The 21,619-nt window shown below is 37.9% G+C and overlaps 1 protein-coding gene across 2 annotated transcripts in view; it reads right to left on the bottom strand.

Moving 5' to 3' along the window:
* The window catches only part of cdk13 (cyclin-dependent kinase 13), a 74,374-nt gene that overhangs the window by 21,037 nt on the left and 31,718 nt on the right, over positions 1-21,619 (bottom strand). Inside the window, exons 3-6 of one of the 2 annotated variants that reach the window (XM_039753400.1) lie at positions 13,366-13,539; positions 7,658-7,797; positions 7,109-7,279; positions 770-959 (exon numbers count right to left, since the gene is read on the bottom strand). In XM_039753400.1, coding sequence (XP_039609334.1) covers positions 770-959; positions 7,109-7,279; positions 7,658-7,797; positions 13,366-13,539 — 675 coding nt within the window. Of the gene's footprint in view, positions 1-769; positions 960-7,108; positions 7,280-7,657; positions 7,798-13,365; positions 13,543-21,619 lie in introns of both variants that reach the window. The other variant, XM_039753399.1, reaches the window with a different exon arrangement.

Genomic DNA, 21,619 nt, shown 5'->3' on the forward strand with positions numbered 1-21,619 from the left:
ATATGACTACACATCTGAAATACAATGTATGCAGCACAAGTAGACAGATTTTTTTTTCCATAGGTATTTTGGTATTGCTTGCTGGTTGTTCAGCATTGATCCCCATAGAAGCATACTGTGTTAGGTACTTTTCATCTCCAGTCTCCTAAAAAGTATGAGATTAAAATTATTTCTTGTCCATTACTACAAAAGAACAAAGGATAAATAAAAGAAAGTCGATCAGTTTTGGGCGGAGAGTTCCTTTAATTCTGAGAACAGAAATCTTATAATTCTATATAATCCCTGTCATGAGTTTGGATCAGCAATACAGACCAAACTATACTCTTTTATGGAAAATGGTAATCAATGCATGACATACTGTTTTTGGTAATATATTATCTTCTGTAGCCTCCTTCAACATAACTAGGACAACTGATATCTGGGCTTACGCAAAATCTATATCTATGCTGTATATCTGTGAGAGATACTGTGTATGTACTTGTTGTATGGCATTCACTGGGCAGTTAAATAGAAGTATATTTCAGAAGATAAATAGAAATTTATCTAAGTTAAATAATATAAACAGATATGTATGTGTATCTCGGAAAAACTTTCACTTGAACCAAGGTGGTGTTCTGTTCACTTTGTCAGACATGTTCTGTAAATAAATACATTAAAAAACAAATTTCAAATATGGAGATTTAGACAATGTTTACTATACTAATAACCAAAAACTATAAAATATATAAAGTACCCTAACTGGAATGATTTATACCAATGTGCAACATACCTGTTATTCAACAGAATGTTAGAACATTTTATGTCTCTATGCAGGAAGTTCTTCTTGTGGCAATAGTCAAGTCCTTCCATTAATTGCCTCATGAAAGACTTTATATGACATTCATTAAAATGTACTAATCCTGATTCCAGGAGACCCATCAAGTCATGGTCCATGTATTCAAACACTAAATAAAACGCACCTAAATTAAAGAAAGAAATCAATAAACAGCTGAGAAAAATTAAACAAATAGACTAGAGAATATAATAATATTTTAAATTTACTGATTATACAGGAAGTATTCAGTCCCTTTCACTTTTCCACATTTTGTTAGGTTGCAGCCTTGTGCTTAAATCATTTAAATTCATTTGGACCTTATCAAGAAACCCCAGAATTACAACACAAAAACATGATTTTACAAATATTTTAAAATAAAAAACTGAAATGTCACATTGACAGAAGTATTCAGGCATAAGGCTAAAAATAGTATAAGGCTGCAACATGACAACGTGAAAAAGTAAAGGGGTCTGAAAGCTTTCATTACAAGAGAAGTCCAACTGGTCTTAGTATTTACATCAAAGCCAAAGACTCAATGATTTGGTACTGCATACTCTTAAATGCTGCTGGTATACCTGTTCATACTACACTATTTAGAGTTGTTGCTATGCCTATAAATACTACATTACTCCGTGAAAACTGACTTAATTTTTGCAGTTAAAGTGACAATTTGGTACTATACTTTTCTTTGTATCCTCATGTGGTGCTTGACATTTGTGTTTCACTGATTAAATTAACCCACCTGCGTTTGGAAATATAACCTTTCAGATACAGGAGACAGAAGAATCAGCATCAGCTCATTATATTATTCCAACAAAATCACATATTATATATTACCAGCACACTAAAAAACTACCATTTCAAAAATTATATTTATTAGTTAATAGTTGTTCATGGAGTACAAAGCTGATGTCCACTTCTGTCCTTAGAGAGTTCTTTGCTGGCTAAATACTCCTATCCTGGACTCGCAAGTCCTACTGCAGATGCAGATTGGACTTGTATACGTAGTAGCAGCATGAGTGTGTATTCCTCCTGAATCTCCGCTGCCGTCTCCTGGCTTCCCTTTCCTCCTCCAGCATACATATCCCATCCACACATCTGCTTCCTGGTGTTGCAGTTAGCAGCAATATCCTCCTGGTCTTTGGGCCTGATGTTGCACTTTCTTAACATGATCTTCAACGGATCCTTATTGCGCTTCCTCTGCCCCATATCAGAGCATTGTACACTATGTAGATGGCCATATAGCACTCTGCAAGGAAGCCAACATGTCCCAACCGTCATAGCTGGTGCTGTGTGATCATAGCCTCAACACTTGAGTATTTCAGAATGAGGCACACAATCATGCCAGGTAATTCCAAAGATGCGATGCAGACAGCATACAGTGGAGGAAATAATTATTTGACCCCTCACTGATTTTGTAAGTTTGTCCAATGACAAAGAAATGAAAAGTCTCAGAACAGTATCATTTCAATGGTAGGTTTATTTCAACAGTGGCAGATTGCACATCAAAAGGAAAATCGAAAAAATAACTTTAAATAAAAGATAGAAATTGATTTGCATTTCATTGAGGGAAATAAGTTTTGAACCCTCTAACAAAAAGACTTAATACTTAGTGGAAAAACCCTTGTTTGCAAGCACAGAGGTCAAACGTTTCTTGTAATTGACGACCAAGTTTGCGCACATTTTAGGAGGAATGTTGGTCCACTCCTCTTTGCAGATCATCTCTAAATCCCTAAGGTTTCGAGGCTGTCTCTGTGCTACTCTGAGCTTGAGCTCCCTCCATAGGTTTTCTATTGGATTAAGGTCCGGAGACTGACTAGGCCACTCCATGACCTTAATGTGCTTCTTCTTGAGCCACTCCTTTGTTGCCTTTGCTGTATGCTTTGGGTCATTGTCGTGCTGGAACACCCATCCACGACCCATTTTCAGTTTCCTGGCAGAGGGAAGGAGATTGTCGCTCAGGATTTCACGATACATGGCTCCGTCCATTTTCCCGTTAATGCGATTAAGTTGTCCTGTGCCCTTAGCAGAAAAACCCCCAAAGCAAAATGTTTCCACCCCCATGCTTGACGGTGGGGACGGTGTTTTGGGGGTCATAGGCAGCATTTTTCTTTCTCCAAACACAGCTAGTTGAGTTAATGCCAAAGAGCTCTATTTTGGTCTCATCAGACCACAGCACATTCTCCCAGTCACTCTCTGAATCATTCAGGTGTTCATTGGCAAACTTCAGACGGGCCTGCACACGTGCCTTCTTGAGCAGGGGACCTTGCAGCCCTGCAGGATTTTAATCCATTGCGTGTAATGTGTTTCCAATGGTTTTCTTGGTGACTGTGGTCCCTGCTAATTTGAGGTCATTAACTAACTCCTCCCGTGTAGTTCTAGGATTCTTTTTCACCTTTCTCAGAACCATTGACACCCCACGAGGTGAGATCTTGCGTGGAGCCACAGAGCGAGGTCGATTGATGGTCATTTTGTGCTCCTTCCATTTTCGAACAATCGCACCAACAGTTGTCACCTTCTCTCCCAGCTTCTTACTAATGGTTTTGTAGCCCATTCCAGCCTTGTGCAGGTCTACAATTTTGTCTCTGACATCCTTGGACAGCTCTTTGGTCTTTCCCATGTTGTAGAGTGTGGAGTCTGCTTGATTGATTGATTCTGTGGACAGGTGTCTTTTATACAGGTGACTAGTTAAGACAGGTGTCCTTAATGAGGGTGACTAATTGAGTAGAAGTGTCTAACCACTCTGTGGGAGCCAGAACTCTTAATGGTTGGTAGGGGTTCAAACACTTATTTCCCTCAATGAAATGCAAATCAATTTCTATCTTTTATTTAAAGTTATTTTTTCGATTTTCCTTTTGATGTGCAATCTGCCACTGTTGAAATACACCTACCATTGAAATGATACTGTTCTGAGACTTTTCATTTCTTTGTCATTGGACAAACTTACAAAATCAGTGAGGGGTCAAATAATTATTTCCTCCACTGTATATGGAAGTACACCAGAAACTTCAAAGCTGTAGAGGAGGGTGGGAATGCAGATATGGCTTGGTAGATACAGACCTTTGTGCGGAGATGCAAATTCTTGTTTTGGAAGATTCAGCGCCGAAGTCTCCCAAAGTCAACTGTTGCTTGCTGAATTCGGTTCTGAACCTTATTGTCAAAGCTGCTGTCTTCAGAAAGAATGCTTCCCAGATATTTGAAAGATTAAACTACTAACAGTCATCAGCAATAGTGAAAACTGGTGGTACTAGATGGGGGCCGGATGGTGTCACTCCATTGACAGATTATTTCCGTTTTGTTGGTGTTAATGGTCAATTCTGTTCTGCTGTATGCACTCACTGCTGCATCAAGGTCTTGTGGGTTAAGAGAAACAAGAACTCAGTCACCCACATACTTCAGCTCAAGAACCTTCACTCTGTAATTTGGTAGTTGCTTGGAACCTCCTAATATTGAAAAGGTTACCATTGAGCCTGTATTCTACTGACACACCACTGCTGTCCTCAATCTCTTTGTGAAGAAGCTGGGTGACACATACGAGGAAGATACTAAAGAGCACAGGTGCGAGCACACCCCCCCACCTGACCCCTTTATGTACAGGGAAAGAGGAGGATTCTTGCCCTTTTATTGTCACCCGAGCAGCCATTCCATAGTGAATATGGCGGAGGATAGTAACCAGTTTGTTGAGGCATACAACCCTAAGGAGGTCGACAAAGGCCATAAATAGGTCCTCACCTTTCCTGAAGCAGCGAAAATCATATCAACCATGCACAAGTTCTACCTGAACCAGCAGTACAATTCAGGTAGCATTGATTCTGTGATGTTGTTATTCAGCCTCTGAACATTACCTTAGCTAGAACCTTGCCAGCAACAGCAAGAAGTGAAATAACCCTGTTGTTGCTATAGATGGCCCGGTCACCCGTCTTATAAATAGTGACACTGTTAGCATCCCTCCATTGTTGTGGGATGTTCGCATCAGATTAGACCTAGGTGATATATTGGTTTAGAGTCCCTGTACAGAGGTATCCTTCCTGCTTTAACAGCTCTGAAGTTATTTTTCCAACACTAGAAGACATTGTTTTTAAGGGAACAGACAGCTGACAGAACATCCAAGAATGCTGGAGATTGGTTGAGATTGTAATGGGAGGATATTCAGGCAGTTCATCCAGAATGGTGAGGTCTACATCAGAGTCCTGATTAAGTAGGGTATTAAAATGTTCAGCCCACATCATCAGAATGCTATTCTGGTCTTTCAAGACTATTAGGACATGTGCTGTTATCAGGGAATGATGAAACGATTTATTGGACCGTAAGTAGCCCTGACCGGCATTATAAAAATTATACATATAATTTCTATGGGCAAGTGATTGAATTTTCTGTTCCTCTTTGTATACCAAACATACTGTATGGACCAAACAGCCTTTTATACTTCTTGTTGAACTCTCTGCCATTGTTTCCTGATGGTACTGGATGAGGGGTTATTTAGATTTGCCTGGTGTGCTTTATGCATGTTATTCAGCAGGTCATGGATACCCTCCAAGTTGTCATTATGCCAATCTTGATGGTTCTTGCTCTTATAGCTGAAGTTTGGACTGCTGAATCAGAGAATAGAGCTGATGTAAGCCCACCTCTGGTCTATGTTGATCAAGGGTGGATTCAGTTTCACTGGTTTCTCAGCTAGCGTGTGACAGAACTTGTTTCTTAAATCAATGTTTTCCAGGTGACTGTAATATAGTCACCTCCCATTGGGCCCTTGCTTCCGCAAAGGGGAAAGCACTTTTATTTGTGTCGTGATCATAATCATACAGTGACCTGCCCAGCATTCCGCACCTCTCATAGCACAGGTGATGAGAACAGTTATGATGTCACTACATCTCATTACAACATAATCAATCAGATACCACCGTTTGGAGCGAGGGCATATCCATGACATCTTATATTTGGTCTTCTGCTGGAAGACGGTTTTGGTTATGAGCAGTTCATGCTCAGAGCACAGACCAAGCAGTCTCATATCATTTGCATTGGCCTGGCCAATGCCATGTCTGCCAAGCACTGTACTCCATATCTGATTATTCTGCCACACTCGGGCATTAAAATCCCCAAGCTAGAACATCTTGTCACTCTTGGGGATCTGGCACAGGGCATCATCCAGTGAGTGGTAGAAGCAGTCCTTTACCTCAATATTACATGACAAGGTTGGTGCATGAGCACTGAGAAGTGTGGCGAAGCAGTACCCTGGGGGATATGGAGGATCATTACTCTTTTACTTATGCCAACAGGTGTATCAGGGAGTTTCAGCAGGAGTGTACTCTTAATGGCCATACCCATTTCACGCAGATGTCCACCTGGAGGTAACATTTCTAGAAGAAGGCATAATGCATCCCTTCCTCTGTTAAATAAAACCTTCATTCATGAGCCACGCCTCACTTACAGCAGCAATATTGAAACTATAAATCAGCTCAGCTGCAACTAGGGTTGTTCTCCTATGGAGTCTATCGGTACCACCATATAAGTCCAGGAGAGTCCTTACATTCCATGTGACCAATATTAGATCATACAACTTATTATTTTTATTGTGACTACAGAAGTGGAATGATCTGACAGATGCAGTAACATATCCAGTCATGAGCTGAGTGGGTGGTTTTTAAGCCACCATTTCTAGGTCCCTCCTCAATTGGGGTAAGCAGTGCAGTCCCTAAATAGGCATCTCCTGAAAGCAGGTACCAATTAGTCCGTTACTGACCAAATACCCTGTGCTGCTAGGAGCTAACAGTCCATTGGCACCTGCTCCTGTCGCCAGACACCCCACTGCCATCAGACTTTGACCAGAATTAGGTCCAGGTATTATTTACCATGGTTAGAGGTGGATACCTGTACAAAGCAGTTTTTAAAGTGCAAACTCCAGTAGTACTATATCTTTGCCAAACTTTAGGTAAATCTAGTGGCATGGGTGAACCCAAGATGACAAGCTCGAGAGAGAGAGAGAGAGAGAGAGAGAGAGAGAGAGAGAGAGAGAGATAGATATACAATCGATATTAATCAATTATAAATAAAAGAACTCAAGCAAGGTTAATTCTAGTACGCCATAACGTGATGTTATAAATCATCAATCATTACATTCAAACATGTATTAATTTAGTTAAAACATGACAAAGCTACACTTTTACAGTATAAAAACCAAGGGCCAAATGCCCAATACTACATTAGAACTTACAGATTAAACTAAAAATACAAAAACAGTACTCTTTATAAATACTGAATAACTGAAAAAGACAGAAAACTATAGCTGTTAAATACCTTTATCCTTCTTAAAGTCCAAAGCATCTTCTTTATCTGTTACTATTTCCTTCATATTAATGATGCTCTTGTGGTTAAGCTGCCGCAGGATTTTGATTTCCCTAATAGCTGTGATAGGAAATCCTTCTTTCTCATTATCTAAGCGGACTTTTTTCAGTGCAACCATTTCACCTGGTGGGGAGATAGCGGTTATTTGGTATAGAATTCACGTAATTGCAGACAAATTAAAGTTTTTATTTGGAATGGGGAAAAGGTTGGAGGAGTGGATACTTTTCAAACTCATTTGCTTCTGGCAGGCTGTTGTCAGAGTGGACACCAACGTACACAAGTTTAAAGCACACTACACATTTTAGCAAGACCTTTCAGGTGTTTTAAAGTTACTATTCAATTCATGATAATTTAACATGTTTTTTAATTAAACTAAAATTCACATTCATTAAAGAACATAAAGACTAAAATTCAATAAAACAAATCTCTTAAACTACCTCTCACTTTGTTTTTTCTTTTTTGTGAGATGGCATATTTAATTTATTTTTAACTGTTCCTTACCTGTATCCTTGTCTTTTGCCTTATAAACTTGCCCATAAGTGCCTTCTCCAGTTATTCCAATAATTTCAAACTTGTCCACACACCTTTTACCCCAGTCAATCTCTGCTTCCTTAATTTCTCCAAAACGGGGACCACAAATTCTGTAAAATTACATAAAAAGTTGCATTAAGAGGGGTTGCTCTTAGCTTTGATAGATTGTTGGCATATTAGCACTTTTATGACCCTTCACAGAAAGCCAAAACGTTAAAAGGAAGATTAATCTTTCCATAACAAAATAATTCAATTAATTCAAATTATTACATTTATCACTATAAATAGTAATAATGGTGAATGATTTACAGTACAAGTCAGAAGATTACATACACTACACTTAAGGTGAATTGTTTAAAACTCGGGCAGCAAAGTGGGTAGCGCTTTACTTCCTGGGTCCTCCCTTCGTGGGGTTTGCATGTTCTCGCCGTGTCTGCGTGGGTTTCTTCTAGGTAATCTGGTTTCCTCCCACAGTCCAAAGACATGCAGGTTAGGTGCACTGGCGATTCTAAATTGTCCTTAGTGTGCGGTGGGCTGGCGCCCTACCTGGGGTTTGTTTCCTGCCTTGCACCTGTGTTGGCTGGGATTGGCTCCAGCAGACCCCCATGACCATGTAGTTAGGCTATAGCAGGTTGGATAATGGATGAATGGATGTTTAAAACTCACTTTCTAACCCCTCCACAAAATTATAAATATGGCATATCATTTAAGACATCTACTTTGTGCAGGGCAAAAATATTTTTTACAAAAATGTTTTACAACCAGGTTTTTACAATAAGTTGTCTATTCCCCCAGACAGAACTGTTGCCACAACTGGAGGTACGCCTGGGGTCATTGTCCATTTGGAAGAACTATTTGTGACTGAGCTTCAACTTCCTTACTGAGCTCTTGAAATGCTAATGCAGTGTATCTATATAAATTCCTTCCTCATGATGCCATCTATTTTGTGAACTGCACCAGTCCCTCCTGCAGCAAAACAAACTCACAATATGATGGTAGAACCTCCATGCTTGACAGCGGGGATGGTGTTCTTTGGCTTGCAAGCCTCGCCATTTTTTCCTCCAAAAATAATGATGGTCATTATGGCCAAACAGTTTGATCATGGATTAATTAGACCAAAGGATAGTTCACCAGAAGGTAAGATCTTTGTCCCCTAGTGCCATTGCAAACGGAGGGCTGGCTTTTTATCACAGCTTTGAAGCAGTAGCTTCTTGCTTGCAGAGTAGCCTTTCAGGTTATGTCAATACAGGACTCGTTTTTTGTTCTTTTCTGTCCTCCCTGGCCATCAGACCTTACTTTACTCTTTGTTAATTAGCATTGTCTAATTTTATTTTTATAATTTTTCTTTCTTCATCTTGTAAAGCACTTTGAGCTACATCATTTGCATGAAAACGTGCTATATAAATAAATGTTGTTCTAGCATCTTCACAAGGTCCTTTGCAGTTGTTCTGCGAATGATTTGTGCTTTTAATGCCAAAGTACATTCTTCTCTATGAGACAGAATGCATCTCCACCCTGAGCGGTATTACAGCTGTATGGTCCCATGGTGTTACTTGTGTATTATTGTTTGTACAGAACATATAAACTTCAAGGGTTTGGAAATTGTTCCCAAGGATGAAGCAAATTTTTGAAGGTCCACAGTTTTTTTTGAGGTCTTGGTCTTTAGATTTTCCCATTGTGTCAAGCAAACAGGCAGTGAGTTTACATTTGCATACATTTACATTGACTAATTTGGCAGACACCTGTATCCAAGGCAACTTAAAACATTTATGATACGATTGGTTACTTTACTTTTGGTTTTCCAATTGGAGCACAGGCAGGTCAAGTGACTTGTTCATGGTCACAGAGCGTCAGTCAGATTTGAACCCACACCGTTAGGGTTTTAAGTCCAAAGCCTTAACCACTAGGCCACAGTTCCTAGATATAATTGTTATATTACATGGCATTAGAACATAAAAATAATAAATATTTCACTGGATTGTACTTTTGTATGACAACTGCACATTTTCTACTTCTGGTTGACCGAACGCTGGCGGGACTGGTCACCACTGCTCGCCGGTAACTTTTTCACGATTAACTTATGATCTAACGGTCTAAGCAACTGTTTTCATTTTGGGTAGATTTATTTGTTGAGTATTATTTTTCAGTCATTTAAAGCTAGACTTATTTCTAGCTTGACAGGTGATTTGACTGTGTATGGACTATTTTCAGCCAAACCCTGCTTTGAGACTGCTTCAAGTCTTACCTGGCTCTGTTCTCCGGACATCTGAGTTGTCTGCATCTTCGCTTACAATGTGGACCGTTAGGATATTCACTTGATTCGTGTTTGTTTGGTCTCTTCTGTCACTCGCTATCCAACCTGCGACGGGCCTGCTTCAGTACTCAGCTGCTGAGCTCCTTTGACTGCGCTTCCACCTGTCCAAGCCGCCGCTGACTGGGCTGCATCTCCACCCGGACATCGTATTCCTCCCCCGTCGGAGATACATCCACCGTGGGTCCTGGTTGGCTAACACCTTTGCTAAATGTGATAACGCCATTGCCAACTTCGGTCTGTTGAACATCCGCTCACTTACGAGCAAGTGGTATCTCTTTCAAGATCTCCTCACTGATCGGAAGTTTGACTTTTTCTGTCAAACCAAGACATGGCAACAAGCTCATGACTTTTCTCAATTTAACAAATCCACTCCCCTGGGGTTTGTTACATCTGTCAACCCCGTGGCTGTGGCCAGGGTGGAGGTCTTGCAATATTGTATTGTGAAGGAAAGTCCTGCCTTCAGTTCGTTTGAATTTCTTGTGTGTCAATTAACTGGACCTATTCCTACTATTACTGCAACTGTTTGCCGGCCCCCTAAATCAAATAATGACTTTCTGAACAACTTTGCTGTTTCTCTTACACACTTATCTACTGTTTCATACATAATACTTCTGGGGGATTGCAATATCCATATGGATAATATCAATTATCCTTTTACTAGAGACTTTACATCCTGCCTTGAGAGTTTTGGATTCCAGCAGCATACAGATGTTCCTACTCATTCCAAAGGACATATCTTGGACTTGATTTACTGTTCTGGAGTTACCCCACTCGATTGTACTGCAGATGAACTCCCCATAACTGATCATTTTCTTATTTCATTCAATGTTAAACTTGCACTTTCCAATACTAAGCTTTCCTGTCTCGTGTCTTTCCGTAATATTAAGAATATTAACTTGGACTCTCTTTCCTCTAGTATTGATTCCCTTAAGGATACTCATAATTTATCCACTCCTGAAGAACTGGTCTCACACTATAACACTGGACTTAATGGTATTCTTAACTCTCTTGCTCCGTTAAAAACATTTCTTTCTCTTTTTCTGCTCTCTGGGTCACGCCTGAACTTCGGCTTTTGAAAGCCAAAGGCCGGCAACTTGAACAGATGTATAAAAAAAAACTGGACTCTTTGTTCACAAAGAGATGTACAAAAACCATATACTTTATTACAAGGGCTGTATTGACCAAACTAAATCTAACTATTATACTCACATTATTTCTTCCACTGAAGGCAACACCAAGTCATTGTTTTCACTGCTTAATAATATCACACAACCCCCGGATTCTTTACCTTCTCACCTTTACTCAACTGATTTTTGCAATTCTCTGATGCCCTTTTTTAATGGAAAAAATCCAGATGATACACCAGTCTCTGGGTATGGATTCCTCCAGTACTTCATTTGAATTTCACCCACCAACTCACCCATTTTCCTCTTTTCAACTTTCTACTTTCTCAGAAATCTCAGATGTTGTTTGTAAGTCTAAGCCATCCACCTGTCAACTGGAATTCCTCCATACAATTCTGGGCAAAGCCTGTCTCCCCTCTCTGGTCCCTCTTATTTCTGCTATAATCCACTCTTCTCTCTCTACTGGTACTGTTCCTTCATCTTTTAAAACTGCTGCAATAACCCCAATACTGAAAAAACCTGGTGCCGATCTGACTAATTTCAGTAATTTTCGTTGTATTTCTAATCTACCCTTCATTTCCAAAATTCTTGAAAAAATAGTGGCCATTCAATTTCATCCTCATTTATCTCAAAATAATCTGTATGAACAGTTCCAGTCTGGTTTTCGCCCCCTCCATAGTACAGAAACGGCACTTATCAAAAATACTAATGACCTCCTTATGGCAGCTGATTCTGGTTTAATTACTATTCTCATCCTTCTTGATCTGAGTGCAGCCTTTGTCACTATTTGTCACACTACTCTTCTTAATTGATTATATTCGATTGGCATTACCCACACACCACTAGATTGGTTTAGGTCCTACCTCTCAGGCCGCACTGAGTTTGTTCAGCTTAAAACTTTCACATCCCAACCCACTGCTGTTACTTCAGGTGTGCCCCAGTGCTCTGTCCTGGGGCCCCTCCTTTTCATTATTTACCTCCTTCCCCTTGGAAATACCTTTCGTAAATATAAAATTAGCTTCCACTGTTATGCTGATGACACCCAGCTCTGTCTCACGAGCAAACCTTCTTTTTCCTTTTCATCCTCCTCGCTTATTTATTGCATAGCAGAAATCAAATCCTGGTTTTCTTCAAATTTTCTTAAATTACATAGTGACAATTTGAGGTTCTCCTCATATGTACAAAATCAACATTATCCAAACCTGATAATTTTTCCTTTGTCATTGATAATTCCTCGGTTTCCTCTTACCCACAGGTTAAGAGTCTGGGTGTCATCCTTGACAGTACTTCATCTTTTCAGTCCCACATCAATAAGTTCTCAAGGTCTGCACATTCCAACTTGCGTAACATTAATCGTATTACCCCTCCCTTACTCCCCACACCACTGCTATCCTTGTTCATAGCCTTGTCACTTCTCGTCTGGATTATTGCAATGCCCTTTTCTTTGGTCTTTCCCACAAATCTATTTATAAGCTTCAACTTGTCCAGAATTCAGCTGCCCGCATCATTACTAGAATCCTCACTATTCACCATATCATTCCCGTCTTGCAGCAGCTTCACTGGCTTCCAGTTAAGTTCAGCATTCAATTCAAAATTTTTCCGTTAATTTTTAAGGCTATCCACAACCCTGCCCCTCCATATCTGTCTGACCTCCTCCCATGTTACCATTTTCACTTTTCAAATCTAAACTTAAAACTCATTTGTTTCAGACTGCTTTTTCTCTTTGATCACAATTGCTCTGTCTGATTTTAATTTTTGTATTTTAGTTTTGTTTATAATGTGTGTTTTATCTATTGTTCGGTGGTGTTAAGTGTTTAGAAAGGCGCCTACGAATAAATACAATGTACTATTATTATTATATTTTATATTTCATAATTGTCTATACAGTATTGAAGTTCAGCACTCAGCTTCTTGATCTTAAAGAAACTATCAGGATAGCCAGATCTAGAATGACAAACGTAATTCTAAATAGACCAGCCTTGCAAATGGTTGTATCCCCTGTTCAATAACAATTTTTACAAGTATCTGGATCCTGATCATTGAAAAACAAGGTTTAGTTAAAATGCAAGTAATAATGTTGCAGTGCATTTTATCTAACAAATAAAACCAAGACGTCGTTCTAAATTTCATCCACAATCCACACAATAAAAAAGATTTAAAAACATCACACAAAGATTTACAATTAGATATGGGTTCTGCGTCCATGAATTACAAACACCACTCATCTTAAGTAGACTTACTTTGGCCTTCGTTTTAATACTGATGTAGCTGATGCTTTTTTATCCTCCTGAATGTTTGGAGAAGATGAGTCCGCTCCTGGGAGTTCAGGCGGCAGAGGAAGATCATTGAGTATGTGACGAGGTTTCCTTTCCGACGTCTTTTTTGCTGGCTTTAAATTAAGGCTTTCTTTGGAGCTGCTGAAAAGAGGAACAAAAACCTGTTTTAAAATGATAACTTTCATGAACCTTTAAAGGTTGTTCTAGTTGCAAAACAAACTTTCAATAGCAATGGAAATGCTCACATATACTGCAGTATTCAAACATCTTACTATTTTTTTTAAATCCATAAACTCACCATATACTACTTACTCTAAAGCACAGATACTGCACAACTATGTCTACAGTTACACTTGAGTAGAACATACCATGAAATAATAGTATTAAGTCATTGTTTAAAACCAGAAATATGTATATTATGGTGTTAGAAATCTAAAACAATTTCAATATTGCATTTGTTACATAATGCCAGTTAATTAGTATGTTACTTCATTAACCTTTTATTAGCAACTAAGCTAATAGCCGAGTGATTACTGTAAGTACTGCATAGAAAGTTTGGGCAAAAAGTTTACAATTTCGGAAGACATAAATCAAAGTTTCCTCAGTTAAGTGAGAAAAAAGAAAACCTATAATTACTTTAATAAGTGAAGGTCAATCTTTCAAGTTCCACTGTAAGAGTTTTTCAAGTGTCAGTAACCTCTATGGCCAATACTATGAAACAATATAAAGAAACTGGCATGTATGACTGAAAAATGTCAGGAAAGCCAAAAGTGCCCTCATAATAAGAGAACAAGTTCATTAGAGTCACACCTCTGCAAAACTGGCAATTAATTATTTATGAAATACAAGGCAGTTTGAACCACATATATTTCAACAAACTATTCAGAGGAGGGTTGTATGAAATAACCCCATCAGGAAAAACTATATTAAAGAAACAATTGTTAAGAGTGCAGAATAAAGACTAAGAGTGTTACCCAAGTCAAAAAATTAAAACTGGAATTTCAACATATATGATAAGTAAAAACACTTCAGTATTTGGGTTTTGGATCAATCGTGGAGAACAAAGTGTCACGCTTTGGGGTTACTTTGCAGACAATAAGAACTGTTGATCTTTACCAAATCTGTGATAACCTCCACTAGCAGAGCTATGGTGTCATATTGAAAAGACATTCAGTTCCACAAGACTATGGGTAGTTGCCTAGTTCTTTATTCTTTGACAAAATAACAAAAACATGATTCAAAGCTGTGCAAAAGACTATGCAGGACTAATGAACTGACTTATCCAATTCACAGACCTCACTCACATTGCAATGTGTATGAGAGCAACCAGACAGAAGATTGAAAGCAATAGACATCTACGAGATATTGCAGAAGAGCTATGACGACTTGTTGAATGATTTCCTGTTGTAACACAATGTCTCATGTCTGTGAGGCTTTTAGTAATGTGAAGGGAAGCTATTTTAAGGAATCAGTGATTTACCGTAGATCCCGTTATATAAGCCGAGAATTTTGTCCTAGATTTTTGGCTTGGAGTTTGGGGGTCGGTTTATACAACGAGTATCATTTCAGATTCAAGATTTCCAGCGCAATGCCGGTTTTGCCGATGAATACGGAAGTAAATAATGACGAAACCACAGAGCCATCTTTCAGATGAAGAAGTAACTTTGCACGCCGGTACTTTAAATTAAATAAAGAATTTATTCAAAAAAGTGTTTTAGTTGTTGATTTTATTATTAAATTTTATAATAAATTAATCGGGAAGTTTAAAATAAAATACCGACGGTAAATGTCACTATAAAAAATCCGTGAATGAAGAAGTCGGCAATCCTCTTACCGCTGCAGTACAGTAATTAAGATGAATGAGTATCGTGCTTGAATTTAAAGATTAGGATTAGTAAGATTTGATGAATAATTAGTTATTGTTCGGCATAGTAAGGATCAATCCATTATGAAACAAAAAATAAGATTTTATATTTAATATATAATTATAATTTTATTTACAATGATCCCGGGTAAATTATTATCCAATAGCACAGAACAATTTAATACTGTTCACAAATAACTTTATAACAATACATGATTAATTATTCATATCAATTAGTTTACTAATTATCAGTTGAATAACAATTATATTGTCTTTGAGACACAATTACCGCAGGTATATACACAATCGCTGACTAATTGTCATGGTTCAATCACTATGTAAACACTCAAACACTCGTATACACTAATATATATGAATTTAATACTTACTACGCACTAAAATCCATTGAATTCCTCATCATTGCTATCCTCCCCACCGAATAACACTTTCCAGTTCTCTGGACAAATCATATCATCATACATGTTGTACTCCTGTATCGTCGATAAGTTGGGTGAGAGGCACATCATCATCATCATCTCCTCCCATAACATATCTTCCGTACCGTCCATGGCATTACTGATGGAACACTTTTTGAATGATTTTATCACAATCTCCGCCCACGCCTCGACAATCCACTCGCACACAGTTGCCAAAGGTGCAACACGCATGTTACCAGCAGCAGTAAATGTCTGCACCCCAGACAGCATCCAATTGTTCCACTTTTTGCGCATTAAGTCCTTGAACGGTTTGTTCAGGCACACATCCAAAGGCTGAAGTACGGAAGTTAATCCACCAGGAATAACTGCTATGTCTGTGTTAACTTTATTTAACTCCGAATTAACATCGTCAGCTAAATGTGACTTAAACATATCCCACACAAGAGCACGTTCACGTAACATCCCACCAGGACGATGACACCACACCTCTTTAATCCACTTTTTACAGCCATCCTCATCCATCCACCCTTTCTCTTGAACATGAACAACCACACCACGGGGAAATTTCTCCTTCTTTGGCAACGTTTTTCTTTTGAAGATCACCATTGGTGGTAACTCTGTCCCATCAGCAAGGCTACATAACACAACAGTAAAATGCTGTTTTTCATGACCAGTTGTCTTGACGAACACAGTCTTTTCTCCTTTCTGGTTAACTGCCTTGTTACTAATAACATCAAAAAACATAGGCGTTTCGTCCATATTTGCGATCTTTGTGAGCGGATATTCATGTTTCTTTCGGTGCTTAATGATGAAGCTTTGGAAGGCAGTAATTTTATCATCTAAATCTTGAGGAAGCCGTTGAGCCATCTTCGTTTTTGTTCTTAGGGCTAGACTGTGGTGATTCATGAAACGAGTGCACCAGGATCTCGACGCCATGAAGTCTACAGCATCACCTTTATTCTTCTCAGCCCACTTTAAAGCATGCAGACGTATCTGGTCACGAGTGACGATGTAACCAGATGCACGATGTTCGTTAACCCAAGTGACCAGTTCTTCTTACAGTTTCGGCCATTTACAGGATCGACCACGGTTGGCACATTTAGTTCTCGGCATGGTTTGTAAAGATGTTTAATCAGCCTTCTTCCATTCTCGTACTTGTTTCTCGTTGATGCCAAAGTGACAAGCTGCTGCACTGTTATTTGACTCATTAGCGAACTTTACAACTTTCAACTTAAATGCGGTCATATTTCATACGTTTTTTCATAGGTGTAGTCATCTTTTTTTAACAAAAAATGTAATGTATTACCAGGTATATTTTTATTCACCAATAATGTTTTTAAAAATGTAATACTGGTATACATAAACATTTACAGTCGGCCCTGATACCACCGGTCTGACATGTGAACAACTTGATTTACGACAAACATCTTGCGTTACGACCCGAATGCGGTCACGTGTATACACTTGCGCGATTGTAAACAAACAACCGAGAGCGTTAGTAAGCGTCAGTCGGATCCCAGATACATGTGTTTGTGGATGTAACTTCGGTCATTGCAGTGATTTACCTATATATATATATAATTCACTAAGACCATGCAAGCAAGACACATGATTGCTAAGGAAGGAAGAGAAGGTAACGAAGGTAAAGAAAGTGATCACAATCGAAACGTGTGACCGATCTCGCTAATATGTACAGCATGTGGAAATCCACCATCTCGACAATTTTACAAAGAAAAGATTTGCATAAGGAGGCTCCTTCTAAACAATAACAAACTTCCGTTTCATTCTCCTCCTCCTCCTCCCTACCTGCAGCCCAAAGATGTCAAATTAAATGGTGAGTACAGTATGAAATTGTTGTTTCTAGAATAGAATAAAATGCCTTTTATTGTCACTATACACATGTTCAATGAGATTAAAAGCAGTTGCTTCAGTGCAGACATATGTGTAGAACACAAGTAAATAAACAAATAAACAAATGGTGCAAAAAGATGCAAAGAAGTTGCAAAAAAAAAGTTCTGTATAGGGCTTGTATGGTTGTATCTTTAGCCTAAGCATAACGCCGGATCTGCGGCCCCACATCTGCTTCCTTTCCCTCCTCCATCTGCGTCGTCTCCTAGACCCGACAACAATCCACGGAGAGCCCGCTGGTCTCGCTATGTTGTGCGTGTGATGAAAAACACTCGAAACAGATGTCTGGCTCTGGACACCGATGTCTGTAAGGTTCTGACGGGTGTAACAGATGTTCGCCGAACCGATCGTGCACAAACAAGCAAAAAAAAAAAAAAGACAAAAATCAACAAAAAAGTGCACTGAAAAGGAAAGCCCTGAGCCGCTGCGACCATGCGCGCCGCCATGCTTCTAGCTTACTTCTGGTAGGCTAGGCAGTTTTTATAACTTTTTGGTTAGTACTGTTTTGGTAAATTATGCACATTATACAACCCTTTTTTATTATGAAAAGGTTAAGTAAGTGTTGCAGTAGGAGTTTCGAACGATTATGGGTTAGCCTTTGCGAACGAATTAAGTTCTTAAGTCAAGGGTCCACTGTATTGCGTATTTCAGTTAATCAAATTTATAAAGAGTCTCCGGAAATCCACCCGTCGATGTACTGTATTTGCGTATATAGTTTCAACACAAAGGTTTCATTTTAACAAACTTCTCCGCAATCACTTCCTGGTTTCCATCAAAAATCCTAACCCTAACCCTAACCTGAAGAGACACTTTTAAGGAAATTTAGAAAATTTTGCTTGGAGAAAGTGGTCGGCTTAAATACCGGTCATCGGCAAATACATGTAATTTAATAGGTAGAGAAGGGGGTCGGCTAATATACTGTGTTGGCTTGTATTCCAGGATCTACGGTAAACACACATTTCAATTTCCTTAAAATTTACTTATATTCCTATAATTTGTTCCTTATATAATAGCTTTCTTTTTAAATTTACAGGTAAAACTGCAGGTAAAATACATTCAGTTATGAAATAAACAATTTCAGCAACTGTACTCAAACTTCTGACCGGCTAGTATCCATATTATTCAATTATAGGCCCAAAGATTTTGCTCTAGAAAATGTAAAAAAAAAGTTATTCTATCACTACTTTGAAATGTCTCTTTAAAAATTAGAACAGTTTTCAGATGATTAACATTTAAAAAGATAACAAAAACTTGTTTTCAGTCAAGTATTAACACAAACTATTTGTTATTTTAAGAGGTTTTAATGAAATATTGTAAAGCAACAGTGATAAGTGATCAACTAGCACCACACTCTAGAATCAAAAACAGAGAAAAAGTTGTCAAGTCACTTTTACAAGAAATTGAGAAACATTAAAAAATATATATTTATCCAAAATGTTTCTTTCCCATTATTGAATAATAAAATGAAAGAAGCACTGTAGAAATGTTACTTTTATGTTTAATAAACACAATAAACCATACTGCAGGGTTCAAAATTACTGAGACATGGAAGTATAAATAATTTGGTACAGTTTACAATGTTCAAACACTGTTAAGTAAAGGTTGACAGTATGTGTAAACCTCTTTTTGCAATTATTCATTGTTAAACCCAGTTAATGCAGTTCAAAGTCACAGGAAGCCAAAGCTAATCTCTATGCAGCAGCACTGGGTGTAAGGAAGGAAACAACAATGCACATAACATCAGTTAAAGGCCCATTCAGACTGTTACACTGACACACAGAATCCAATTTGGATTTACCAATTAACCTAACATGCATGTCTTTGGGGATGTGGGGAAAAAACCCATGCAGGCAGAAAAGAATGTGTAAAATCCACACAGCCAACATCTAGGCTATCAAGAAAATGAGCCACCTTGACACAGTATCAAATATTCTGCACAAGTCATGATTTGGGTCAGAAATGAAGTGGCAATGCTGAAAGTTTAACAAACAAAAGTTAACATATTAAATTTTAGTTTAGCTAAAATATTGTCCTGACCAAAGTGTTCACAATACACAGCACAATGTTTCCCTTTAACAGCCGACAGTTTATTAAAAAGCCATTCGCTCTAAATTCTCAAATTAAAGGTAATATAAAAATGAGCTTAAAAAAGATTGCTAATTGTGACCAAAAATGAAACAGGAAGAAAATGAAATTTAAAAAGTAATCATTTAATAAAGTTTGCTCCACACATTTAATTTAACAACATATACTGAATATTAAATGCAAAGGTAAGAAAAATTAATCCTAATATGAATTTTGGAAAAAAATGGCTTTTTGCACCATGAGCTTTTAAATCATGAAAAACAGTTAATAAATTTGTTCTAAAAAGACTGGAGGAATGCTGAATGGAGATTTCACCTTAGAAGACAGAAGAGACTTCTGGGGTCCCTGTAGTGTGACTGTAAGGCCTATTTTCTTTGTTACTTTATCTTTTTGTTTGTTACCCTCCTCTGTAATCTTAGAGAGATAGGAAAGCAGTATTGATTGAATGTACTTTAATTGCCGCAGAACATCTGTAGATGGTAGTGATTGGGAGAATGCACTGATGTAGCATTTGCATTGCCGCACCCACCATATGAAAAACCGCCTCAACATTCCAATTAGGATCAAAGTGCAGGTTGTGACGTATTAGTTGTTCCCTGAAGAAAGCCAATTTCTAATATTCTGCTATTTGCTTTTTTCAGTTTTTGCTAACCTAAACTTTAAATTTGAACCTCTAGCACTTTACTGCTTACCTTTTTACTATTTTAGATCATTAATTGCATTTCAACTGATTACATTTTAAGAAAAAGTGAGGTGTTCTAAAACTTTTGATTGGTAGTATACACACACATGCATATACATTTATATATGGCTGTCCCTGTGCTCTGAACTTCAAATGTTACACGAAAATAATTTTCCCTTGGGGATGACATAAAAATAAATGTAACTGAACTGAAAAGGGGTGCAAAACACTGGAATACTAATAGTATCACAAAGTACATCTTAAGATTGATCACAAATTTATGAGTATTTCTCAACCCCATCTTAACTAAAGTTACATGTTAAATCCTTTGTAATCTATGTGCTTCCTGACCAACTCATAATCGCTAAGTACTTCCTTACCTGGTATACCTCTTGCTCCGACTGTGGAAACTGACAAAGAATACATTAAATTTACACCATGACAGCACTATGAACACTTACAATGCTAAGAATTACACTTAAAATTGTATTTTTGTCATTATGAAATGTATTAATGCCTTTGTAGTATATCTTATAAATAAATTTAAATTATTTATACTTTATCAACTTACAAATGCATAATTATTTAATGTGTCTCTTTTCTTTAAAATTTTAAAGAATGTATGCTCTACAATTGCAGCTACTTTACTTTGATAGTGATGTTTATTAATAAACAGCTACTGGGCAACAGCAGGTATAGTCCTTGTGTACATACCTGTTGATACATGTAACTAACTAGTTTGCTGACAACATTAAACCTGTAACCTAATGGAAAACAAGGTATAGATATATAGGCATAGCTGCAAAGAAACTGCACTTCTGCTGGCTTTATAAATCAGTAGGTAGAATGCAATTTTCACCTCAGCCATGTTGTAATGAGATTATTTTGTGGGCTACCATACACAGCTTTGGTTTTTGATCAGGCATACTTCTGCTGAAAGAAGAAGTGGGTTGGAGATTGGAAATGTCTACATTCCAGATCTTAGCAATGAAAGTGTATAACAGGTTGGTATGGAGGCCATGCAGGTCCACAGCACTACCATTTTTGCATTTTGTTTTGTCCCAAGTTTGTGATTAAGACACTTTGTATTGCATGAAACTTGAGTTACTACTTGTATATCTGAGAAATAAACACAGCATGTACTATCTGATGGAATATGTGCATTATGTAAATATATACTGTATATATTTACTTATTTTCATTTCATACCATTTCTATTTATTTATATATACATACAGATAC

The sequence above is a fragment of the Polypterus senegalus genome, chromosome 5, assembly GCF_016835505.1.
Source record: "Polypterus senegalus isolate Bchr_013 chromosome 5, ASM1683550v1, whole genome shotgun sequence".
NCBI classification, from domain to species: domain Eukaryota; kingdom Metazoa; phylum Chordata; class Cladistia; order Polypteriformes; family Polypteridae; genus Polypterus; species Polypterus senegalus.